This window comes from Balaenoptera acutorostrata, chromosome 3 (assembly GCF_949987535.1).
Source record: "Balaenoptera acutorostrata chromosome 3, mBalAcu1.1, whole genome shotgun sequence".
NCBI classification, from domain to species: domain Eukaryota; kingdom Metazoa; phylum Chordata; class Mammalia; order Artiodactyla; family Balaenopteridae; genus Balaenoptera; species Balaenoptera acutorostrata.
Genome location: NC_080066.1, coordinates 73474491 through 73486481, shown reverse-complemented (window position 1 = coordinate 73486481; position 11991 = coordinate 73474491). Strand labels below are relative to the sequence as shown.

At 34.8% G+C, this 11991-nt stretch overlaps 1 protein-coding gene across 1 annotated transcript in view; it reads right to left on the bottom strand.

The window, feature by feature from the left end:
* Positions 1 to 11991, bottom strand: part of HERC1 (HECT and RLD domain containing E3 ubiquitin protein ligase family member 1) — a 205360-nt gene that overhangs the window by 126515 nt on the left and 66854 nt on the right. Inside the window, exons 4-11 of the mRNA XM_057542678.1 lie at positions 10793 to 10987; positions 9662 to 9973; positions 7357 to 7453; positions 6627 to 6770; positions 5403 to 5530; positions 4023 to 4167; positions 1917 to 2088; positions 254 to 388 (exon numbers count right to left, since the gene is read on the bottom strand). Coding sequence (XP_057398661.1) covers positions 254 to 388; positions 1917 to 2088; positions 4023 to 4167; positions 5403 to 5530; positions 6627 to 6770; positions 7357 to 7453; positions 9662 to 9973; positions 10793 to 10987 — 1328 coding nt within the window. The remainder of the gene's footprint in view (positions 1 to 253; positions 389 to 1916; positions 2089 to 4022; positions 4168 to 5402; positions 5531 to 6626; positions 6771 to 7356; positions 7454 to 9661; positions 9974 to 10792; positions 10988 to 11991) is intronic.

Here is an 11991-nt window from a genome sequence, read left to right as displayed (position 1 = left end):
ATTTTTTTCTCTTTAAAATTTTTCTCAAATTATGACTAACAGTAATTTTAAAAACATGATTCATGACATTATGGATAAATTTTTCTAAAGGTTATTATCAGTAAGTACCTAAGTTTAGCTCATTTTTTAGATTATAAAGAAGTTTCATATAATTGAGGGATAAATTGAATAAGAATAACTCAAAATTCAAAATGAGTAATAGATGTGTGTGCACATGTGCGCACACACACAAATACACATATATATAACATACCTTGATGAAGGGAAAGGGAGCGGGGGAATCTCACTGTTTATTTTATCACAGTATCTCTCAAGAAATGAACGAAGGTGTGAGAAGGTACTCTCTTCAAGGTCTACGCAATAAGGTCGGTGCCAGGCAACAACTTGTCTAGAAGGAAGCATAAGAAAATCATGAAAAAGCCTTAACATGAAACTTTCACACAATCAAAAGCAAAAATTAAACCATTATTAAAGTTGAAAGATGTTAACAAGATATACAGAAGACCTTTCTGATTATAAAGGTGATAAAACCCTTCATTTTAGCAACTGAGGAAAACCAAGAATTGGCTATCTCTAGAATTCTTCAAGAAGAAAATACATAACCACTACTTATTTTGCAAGGTCTGGCTATTCATTCACCTGAAGTCAGAGGGCTGAGCCACATGATCTACTATAGACCCTTCTGGTTCTTAGGGCCTATAAGATGTATAGTTCATATTAGGAAAAATAGTCTGACTCTGTAAAGTGATATACTGAAATCTACTAAAAGAAAACCTCTTGAAAACTCTTGTGAAAATTTTCAAGATCTTGGAAACCAATTTTCTACATATAAGGTGAGAAGTTGCAGATTTAATACTAACAGCAAATTATTTGTATTCAATTTATTATATTTTCGGTTTTGTTTTGGAGGGTAATTACCTATAAATGTTTTAAATTGGTTAGAATGATATAATAAACCCCATCTGAATCAAAGGTCTAGAATACAAATATAATACATTCTAAGTTATTAATTAGCCCATATACATCTGAAAATAGCTGAAATAACCTCAAAATTTCTTAAAATTCAATCTTCAAATATTGGCTAAAAATTACCTACCTGATTATCTAAAAAAGATATGGTTATCACATTAGGAAAAAGCTAAATTTCTGCAAAAACTAACTTCCTTTATTTAAAAGTATGGCCACTGCTTCTTTTCAAAAAAACAACCAGATAAAGGGCATGGAAGCTAATTAACTGTTAAAAATCAATAAAACCTAGTTCTGATTTTGATTATTTTAATTTAACTTCCTCTTGATATGTGGCCACAATATTTAAGATCAGTATCTGGAGACAGGGAAGGAGTTCAAAATGTTTAAAAGACACTTGAATTAAGACAATATCTTAATATACGGTATAACTTCTTGCTTATGAAACATATCTAACCTCAACAATTAAAATGAAAGAAATCGAGATGGCATGTCTAGGACAGTAAAAAAATCAATACTAGAAATAGAAAGGTATTTTATGAACAAAGTACAATTATTTCTGCTTTTATTAGTGTTTCTGCTGTTAATAAAACACAGGAAATTTTTTTAAATAAATTTATTTATTTTATTTATTCATTTTTGGCTGCTTTGGGTCTTCGTTGCTGCACGCAGCCTTTCTCTAGTTGCAGCGCACGGGCTTCTCATTGCAGTGGCTTCTCTTGTTGCAGAGCACGGGCTCTAGGCACGCGGGCTTCAGTAGTTGTGGCACGTGGGCTCTAGAGCTCAGGCTCAGTAGTTGTGGCGCACGGGCTTAGTTGCTCCGCGGCATGTGGGATCTTCCCGGACCAGGGCTTGAACCCGTGTCCCCTGCATTGGCAGGCGGATTCTTAACCACTGCGCCACCAGGGAAGCCCTAAAACACAAGAAATTTTAAACGTGAGCACATTTACCTGTCCCTAGGAAGAGCAGTCCATGCCAGACTATGTGATGTTCCAGCGGAGATCTGTTGAATAGCTATGCCATCTAAGCCACTCACTTTCTTTGGTTTAGTAATAGGACCCGTGGAATTTCCTTGCCCACACTGCCCCATTGAGTTATTGCCCCAGGCATAAACTTCATTATCTAAAAACAAAACATAAAGAACAAAAGAAAAGCCAAATTTCAATGTAAAATATTTATGGAAGGTAATATTTAATACTATTTTTTTTTGTAGGTGACACCTGTTTCATTTATTTAAAACCTAAAATATGCGTTTCAAACATGCCATGTTTTCAGATCCATTAATTTAAAACAGAATTATCAAATTGTCACAATGTGCTAGGCCTTTGGTTAGAGTCAGGGATATGAAGTGGAACAGGGCATGGTCCATATTCTCCAGGAGCTCACAGCTTAGTGTGGAGACAGTCAAGTGCACTAATAATCAGAGTACAGTACGTCCCAGGCTTTCCAATCAGGCTGGATCCAGGAAAGCTTTCTGTAGGCCATAAGCCCTGAACTGAATTAGTTTTCTTATTCATTCATTTATTCATCCATCCATCTGCTCATCCATCCATCTAATCATTCATTCACTTATTTTTTTTTTTTTTTTTTAAGTTTTACTTGATTTTATTTTATTTATTTATTTATTTATTTATTTATTTCTGGCTGTGTTGGGTCTTCGGTTCGTGCGAGGGCTTTCTCCAGTTGCGGCAAGCGGGGGCCACTCTCCATCGCGGTGCGGGGACCGCTCTTCATCGCGGTGCGCGGGCCTTTCTCTATCGCGGCCCCTCCCGTCGCGGGGCACAGGCTCCAGACGCGCAGGCTCAGCAATTGTGGCTCACGGGCCCAGCCGCTCCGTGGCATGCGGGATCTTCCCAGACCAGGGCCCGAACCCGTGTCCCCCGCATTAGCAGGCAGACTCTCAACCACCGCGCCACCAGGGAAGCCCCATTCACTTATTTTTAATTGCAGTAAAATACGTATAACATAAAACTCACATTTTAATCATTTTTAAGTGCACAATTCAGAGACATTAAATCCATTCACAGTGCTGTGCAAGCATCACTACTATCCATCTCCAGAAACCTCTCATCATCCCAAACAGAAACCCTGTGCCCATTAAGCAATATCTCCCCATCCCCCCTTCCTCCCAGTGCCTGTTAACCTCTACTCTGCTGCTCTGTCTCTATGAACTTGCCTACTCTAGATACCTCATATAAGTGGAATCACATGATATTTGTTCTTTCATTTCACTCAGCACAATGTCTTCAAGATTCACGCACGTTGTAGCGTAGATCAGTATTTCATTCCTTTATAAGGCTGAATAATATTCCACTCTATGGATATACCCCCATTTTATTTATCCATTCGTCTTTTGGTGGAAACTTAAGTTGTTTCCACCCTCTGGTGAATAACACTGCTATGAACGTTGGGGTACAATTATCTGTTTGAGCCTCTGTTTTCGGTTCTTTTCGGTATATACCCAGAGTGGAATTGCCAGATCATATGGTAATTCTATTTGAACTGAACTTGGAAGGCTGAGAATGACTGAGCAGGAGGAAGCAAACACACTCTGTGGATGAATGACAATGGAAGACATGCTTCTGTGAGGTGACCCACCCATTGGATAATCTCTCACTCCCCCTCCTCTCAAGGACCGTGCTCTGTGCCCTACCATGACGACAACCACCAAATTTGATTCCTGGTTTCCCCAGAAGAGCAACACTATGGTATCCTTTATGATATGCACTCCTTTCCCATCTCCTTCCCCAGTTCCACCCAGCCCAGAACACCTTAGGTCTTTCCACTGGTTGGTAAGTACTCCTCTGCCTACCTCACTGTGTTGTTTTGAAAGAACTTGAAAAGGAATCGATACATGTATATGTATAACTGAATCACTTTGCTGTATACCTGAAACTAACACAACATTGCAAGTCAACCACCGTCCAATATAAATTAAAAATTTTTTAAATCATAGCCAACTTGGTATGTTAAAGATGGGGGGAGAAAAAGGATAGTATGAACTTGAAAGTGCCTTTAAAACCTAATACTATTTCTTTAAAAACAAATGATCTTACCATGAGAAAGAGCCAAACAATGACTGTCTCCAATAGAAATATCAACTACTCTTGTGGCAGCCAGTTCTTCAATAAGCTTGGGTCTCAGTGCAGTAGCTTCTGAAGAACCACAACCTAGACAAGCGCCACAGCCCCAAGCATAGACCTGAAACAAAGAGAAATACACTACACATAATATCCTGAGATGGTAGGTTAACAACTTACATTGTTTAGAAATAAATATAATCTATTAAATAAGAGTGTGGTTTGATACTAAATAATAACTTTTTGTTGTTATAGAAACTTTCAATTCAAAGTTGAAATCTTTGAATCTATCTTATATAATCATTCAAAGTTGAATCTATCTTATATAATCATTCAAACCAGAAGTTATTACCCCTCTCATAAAAAAGAAGCACGTGATTTTCAAGGAAGGTTTGTGATTTGCCAGTGGCTATACATCAAGTAAGTGAGCATCTTTTGGCTTCAATTCATGGATTCCTGCCACAAAACTCACAGTGAGAAAGATGTAAAAGAGAAGTTTTAAATTTTAAGACAGCAACCAGCATTGTAACAAATGACTAACATAATTAAATACAAAATGATAAATAGTTTTGCGTTAGATCTTTTACAGCAAGGCATTCCAGTCTTTCAAAAATAATTAAATAATATGGTAATTTCAGCTTTGCTCCTCATCTGCCATGTGAATGTCAGAAACATTTTTATACCACTGCCTGGCACATAATAGATTCCTACATGTGAAACAATGAGTGATCAGCTCACTTTTTCACTGTCATTGCTGATGGATGTAAGGAGCAAAATTATTGTCAGTCTATCACCATATCTGGACCCTCTCCATCACCAACAAACAAACAGAGGGAAGTCAAAATATGCATGTAGAAAATCACAAGTTTATAAAGGGATTATACAATTCTAAGTATCCTAAGCCTGAGTAACCCTCTTTCAGAAATACCTAACCACCTAACCCTCTCAGATTATTTTCCATCTGGAAATGTTCTCCTTGCTCTCTCTTTTGATCACCTTCTTGCCTTCTTAGTTCATATCACTGGTTCCAGCAAGATCTATTCTCACTTTCCCCCACTATTCATGATTTTTAGGAAAAGGTTTAAGGGGTGTTTAGTGCTAAAAGCTTTTTTAAAACCATCTTAATACAAAGAACATGGGGTTAACAGTAAGTTTATCTGGCTCACACAGGCCAGGTCAGAAAACCTGGCTCCTTCTCAGATACTCAACTTCTTCAAACAGGAGAAAATATTTCATTTCAGTAGATTAACTTTAAAATGTATTTTTTAACTTCAAAATTTAAATACAATTATCACTTTTTAGTCATCTGGTCCTCTGAAATACTCTAAACCTTTTATGCTCATCCCTTAGTCCTACCTGCCCTGTTGATGTCAAAGCAAGTGAAGACTGACTTCCAGCACAAACTTTGCGAATGAACATTCCTTGTAAAGCTTCAATAACTTTAGGTTTATACACTCTGTTGGTATCACCATGGCCAAGTTTGCCTATAAAAACAAACACACTCAAGTTAAACAATTTACTTGTTTCAAAGAAACGTTATTCTTTTTCTTAGTATTAATATTGATAAATATCACTAATCTTTCCATCACTAACCTGACAGATTGTCCACATTTTAGAAAGCTCTAAGTTTCTGATAGCAGAGGATGTTAACAAATGAATGGTTTTATTACAAGAAAGAAACCAATAAACAATAGTTTCCTGAATTTTAATTTCAAGCAATTAAAACCACTTCAAGAGAGATATGGAAAATTAATTTGCTGTCTTTCTCCCCTTTAATGGTCATACTTCTAACTTCAAATTTGCTGATATAATAAACAGGTCCTTATACAAGAATGTGTATGCATATAATTATTTTAAATTTTTTTTAAAAGACTCAATAATTCACCAAATAGAGAACTTGGCAAATCACCAAAGAAGAAAAACAAATGGCCAACAACCTCACTAAGGACGAAATACAGATTAAATACCATTTTCACTAATGAAACTATTTTTTTAATTATCTTAATTTTAATAGCCAGTGTTGTTGAGGGATATGGGGAAAAGAGCATTCTCGCATCACTGGTAGGAGTGACTAAAGTAGAAAAAGATTTAGTCATTCACTGTATTGTTTTTAATATTGAAAAAAATTGGAAACCATGTAGATATTCAACAATAATAAATTGTTTTGTAAGTTTTGCTACAATCATATGAAAGAATACTTTGTGCCACTGAAAAGAAAAATGTAGAGTCATGCTTTTTGACATAGAAAGATATTCATAAGATACTGTTAGATTAAAAACAAACAAGTTATAAGACAGTAACTATGGTATATATAGGTCTGCTTTGGTTTTTTAAAACATCTATGTAGAAATATAGGTACATATTTATATAAATGCATATATATTTATCTCCCAAAATTTTAACAATGCTTAGAGCAAATTTTTCTTAAATTTTTTTAAGAAAAATTTATTTAAATTTTAAAAATTTCTGCTCACCTATATACATTTGAGTTTTTCTACAATAGCCTTGTATAACTGAAAAATTGTTTTTAAAAGTCACGGAAAAAAGGCCAAAGCTATCAATAAATAATTTTTTACATACCATTGTCTCCTCCTCCAAAAGACCATACAGTTCTCCCATCTTTAGATAAAGCAATAGTATGTGAACTGCCACAAGAAACCTCTCCTACATTGCTAATGTCTTTTACTAACGTTGGAATGTTACGGCTATTACTGTCACCGTGACCTTGGATAAAACACACAAAACAACAAAGAAATAATGTTAGCTCTTTTTCTTTAGGCCATTACTTCACAGGTAGAATAAACATTACAAGTTATTAACAGAAATGAGGAATTTTTAAAGTGCAATTAAATATGAAAAACAGAATCATTTCTAATATCTTCTCATCTAATCTTCTAGGCTGCTCCCAACATGAGATACCCAGTCCCTTCACTGAATCAGTAGAACATTCTATTATGCTCCTCTCACAGCACTTATCTAATGCTGTCTAGTATCGTATCGTTAACGATGACTTGTTTTCACTACCTCCTAGATAACACACTTCAGGATCACTTTAGGATGATATCTTTCTTATCCCTGAAATCCTATAGTGCCTGCACAAAGTAGTAAATACTTACTAGATTTAATTACATCTTAAATTTCAGCACCAGAATCTAGGTACTCTCTATATAAAATTATCTTCCTCTGAGCTTAAAGCTAACAAAAATAAATGACAGTCTTTGGCCTATTAAATTTAGTCTCACCACTTCTCAGTAACCATCATCATTTCTATTTTTCTGTGAGACTAACTTCAATTTTTAAAAAATCTTACCTAATCTTCCAAAGTCTCCTTCACCCCATGTGTATAATTCACCATCCTCCGTGACAGCAGCACTATGTCTGTATCCAGCTGACACACAAACAACTACCTGTATTGTACACAAAGTGAATTTGATGAACACAAGACACTAAAACATAGAGTTCACATTTGATCCTATACACAGAGACTTCAGAGATACTGATATTCACAACTCATCCCGAAGTGCCATGTACAGTTGTGGAGGTTTTGCCCAGGACAAGGCTGCCTGCATAAAGGATCAAGAAATTGCTGAAATACAGCCTAAGCTCTGTTGGCCAAGCCACAAACTCTGACTTCTACCTAGAGAGGACGACTTTTCTTAATTCACACAAAGAGACTGTAAAGGCTAGCAGCACTCTCTCGCCCACTCCTCCCTGCCCCAAATACATCAATCTAATCACCTGCAACAATACTATATCACCAATCAACTCTTTACTCAAAGAGTTGGATGGGGCTGAACACTCATGGAACAATGAAAAAATTTTAAATATAACATTAACACAAAACCTCCAGTCCTGGCTAATCAAGAAAAATTCATTACATAATAGGATTAACTCTCAAAAACACATTGACTATTACCAATGAAGAAAGATCTAAGATATAAGCTTATATCAATTAAACTTCTAATAGTATCTCTTTACCCTCAAATAGCTACACAGTTTATAGGCAGAATCAGGGAAATAAGGGTATATGGAAGCATAATTTGGGGATCACTTATACCTTTTTAACACTGATCAAAATCACTAACTGCTGAAAAAAAGATAAACAGAAAAAATATCCATACTAATAACTCCACATTTTTTAATCTCCAAAAATTAGAACTCACTTTAGAAAATTCAAAATTTAGATTCAATTAAAAATACTGAGCACCTACTACATTTTAGATAATATGCTAAGAACCTCTGAAATTTTTATCTGTAAATTATTTTACTTTTTGGGAATTTTTCCTTCATGATATTCATACTAAGTTATTTTTAACTGGCAATGTTTCCATTATAAAATGGAACATTAAAAGAATATAAATAAGGAATTCCCTGGAGGTTCAGCGGTTTGGACTCAGCGCTTTCATAGCAGTGGCCCGAGTTCACTGGGCCACCGCTGTGATCGTGCAAGCTGTGCGGTGCGGCCAAAAAAAAAAAAAATATATATATATATATATATATATATATATATATACACATACACACACACACGTATATATGTGTGTGTGTGTGTATATATATATATATATATGTAAAGAAAATTTAAAACAATGGGAATTAAGAAAAAAGGTGCTAGAAAAACTTAAAAAATATAACTTTAAAGAGTATTTATCTGAAGTTCCTTAGAGTCCCAAATTCAACATCTTATCAAGGACCCCCTGATATTAAGTGGAATGTTCCAAGGCTCACTGCTTTGAGGCTGATGTCTAAGTTAAACATTGAAAGTTATAATAAAGTAAAATTCATTTGAGAGCCAACTTTGTCAGACAAACTCCCATGAAAGAAGTGTCCCACTTTTAATTTTGGTATAAAATAAAATTTTAACTTTAAAGACTTTTATATAAGAAAACATTCATAGAAAGAAAGCAATCTTAAAATGGAGGAACTCACAAAATTGCATATAATTTTAAGTTAGGAAAATGGCTTCATTTAAGAAAAGGTAAAACAGAAATAAAAAGAGGAGACCTAGGTTCAGTTTCTAATGGTGCCATTTATTTGTGTGTGACCTTGGCCAAGTTACTTAACCACTTTAAATGTCTTATTTAAGTTTTTGTTAAAATGCCACCTACTCCAAGAGAACCCTCTGACCTCATTATCTAATATCACACCCAGCCAAAGTTAGTATCTATTACATTACTCAATTTTTTCTTTACTATTATTTGAAATTATTTTATGTGTTTGCTTACTTATTTATCATCTCTAGCCCACAGATTAAAGCTCCATGAGAGTAAGAATCTTGTCTGTTTTGTTCACTGTTATATGTCTAATGCCTAAAACACTGCCTGGCATTTGGAAGGTACTAAATAAATATTTGTTAAATGGATGATTCTCAGTTTCCTATCTGTGAAATGAAAATAATAACTACTTTAACAAGGCTGTTATAAGAATTAAAATTAAATAATGTATGTGAAAGTGTGTTGTAAACCATCAAGCAGATATACAAAAAATAAGCCAAAGGGTTGGGAGGGTGGGCTACTTCAGAAAGTATACATCAAAATCTGAAAGATATCGTCAATTATAGCAATCACAGTACCAGTGCATCTAATTATTCTTAAATCCAAAAAGAAGGCACATACCTTTCCCTGCAGAGGGCCCTGAATAAGCTTCGGATATTTCTGTGTTGAACTATTTCCATGTCCCAGCTTCCCATAATCACCATCTCCCCAGCTGAAGACTTCTCCCTCTGTAGTGAAAGCTAAAGTATGACCATCAGATCCTTTAGAAGATGAGACCTTTTTAATGGACCTGTGAGGCTCAAATGTTAACTTTTTTAAAGTAGACTGATTATTAGAATCTCCAAGGCCCAGTCTCCCATAGCTGCCTTTACCACAAGCTCTGACAGAGCCATCCATAGAAATGACAAAAGTGCAGTATTGTCCAGCTTCAATCTGTAAGCAAACAAACAGAATCATAGATATAAAATGCTTCTGTGAGAATCAAAGTATAATATTTAAGTTGATTTTACCAAAGAGGCTCAAAGGATATCTTTTAAAGTAGAATATGAATCTCCATAGAGATTAAGAAGTAAACAGAAAATTAAGAAAACTATTAATGGCCTATTCATGTTGACTTTATTGTTGAATTCAAATTAATGTGTATTTTATCTTTTCAGGTTATCTATCCAGTCATGGTTCAATGAAACAACCAAGAAAAATGTTTAGCCTCCTCTTATATAATTGGTGAAGGGCAAGAAGGAAATTTTTCCTGTAATTCCTTAGGGTCCATTATAACAAGAACCATGTAATATATATTCTAAATTCATTTGAGAAAAACATATGTTTTAATGAAAATAATAAAATAGAAAGTTCCATTTTGCCTAAAAGTTAGCTACAAATGTAAAAAAAAGTGATCAGAATAAGAAAATGAAATGCCAATATGGCAAAGGGAAAATTCTAATTTTTACTTAGTCTTATTTACCATTTGTGTTGAATATAAGGGTAAGTATGCTGCCATTCATAATTCTTTTTAAAACTCCAGATGCAAATTTAACTTTTTAAAACTTGGAAACACTATTAGGGAAATGAGGGACTTAAAATATTTTTTCTATGAAAATGAAAAAGCTGATGCAGTATAGTATAGAAACAATATAGATAAGAAACAAGCAAGAACATTCATTCATTAAAACAAAAAACAAAAAAAACCACTCTTAACATTATTTAAAGCAAACCCTGTCATGTACCAATTTGTAAGGTATGCAGAGAACTCACAGTCTGCGCGTCAGAGAAACTAGGAGCCAGTTTGGGCTGTAATATTTTCTCCTGTGTGCCTTCTACCAACTGATGGCTGCTATTGCTCCCCCAAACATAAACCTCACAGGTTTCTGAAACAATGGGAGCATCACCAGTCTGAATGCTATCTGGGCTAGCACACGTTCTTGAGTAATCAGACGCCATTCTGCAAACCTAGTAAAATAAGAAACATGCAATAAATAGTCAAGACATTCTAAGTGCAGATATTTTTATAAATATTCTCTGAAATTACTGTTGACTTTCCTTCTTCGAAAACTATCTAAACTGCTCAAATAACACATCCAATCTTAAACACAGATGGCTAGACTATTTACTCCTGCAGAATAAAGCACTAAAAGATACCAACAAAGGTGGCAAAAATGGGAAGGGGGAGACACACAATCAAGCCTTTATTAACTAAATATTTTATTAACGCATATAATAGCATTATAGAAGAACAAAGTAGAAAAAAACCTACCTTTAATAATCCCATCACCTTAATACAATATATGCTATCTTTTTTTATATATGTCCTTCCAGAGTTTTGCATATACACGCTCTTTAACATAGTTATCACAGTGGATATATACGTGACGATACAAAAGGGCCATGCAGACTTTTCTCTATGTCTACTTAATCTTCGTAATTGAACCAATAATATTCCATCTAATGTAAAAATCACAATTTACTTAAGCATTTTCCTTTAAGAGGACACTTGAGATTCTTTCTACTTATTTGTTATATGAGCCATTTTTAAGAATATAGTTGTGGCTACTTCATTGTTTTGTTTTGTTTTTTTTGAAGGAAAATAATCAATGCTATTTGGCAGCACTGAAGTGTGTTCCCGGCTGGCTTCGTTGGGGGGTTTCCATTGATTCACCCTGGGCACTGGCTCACTCCCTGCCGCCTAGGCAGCCTCCTCCTCCTCCTCCTCCTGTTGCTACATTTTTAATTACTTCACTTAGTAGAGAACCTCGGACATGGGACTACTATATGCAAAAAATGACAACAATCTTCTGATTCCTGAAACATACTATACCAAATTGCTTTCAAAACTGGTGTTACAATATTATTTCATCACCAGCAATGTATAAAATGAGGGCGGTCCTAAAAACGATAAAGGTCCAGAGCAATTCAACACTCACACACATATCTATACATATCTGTATATGTATATA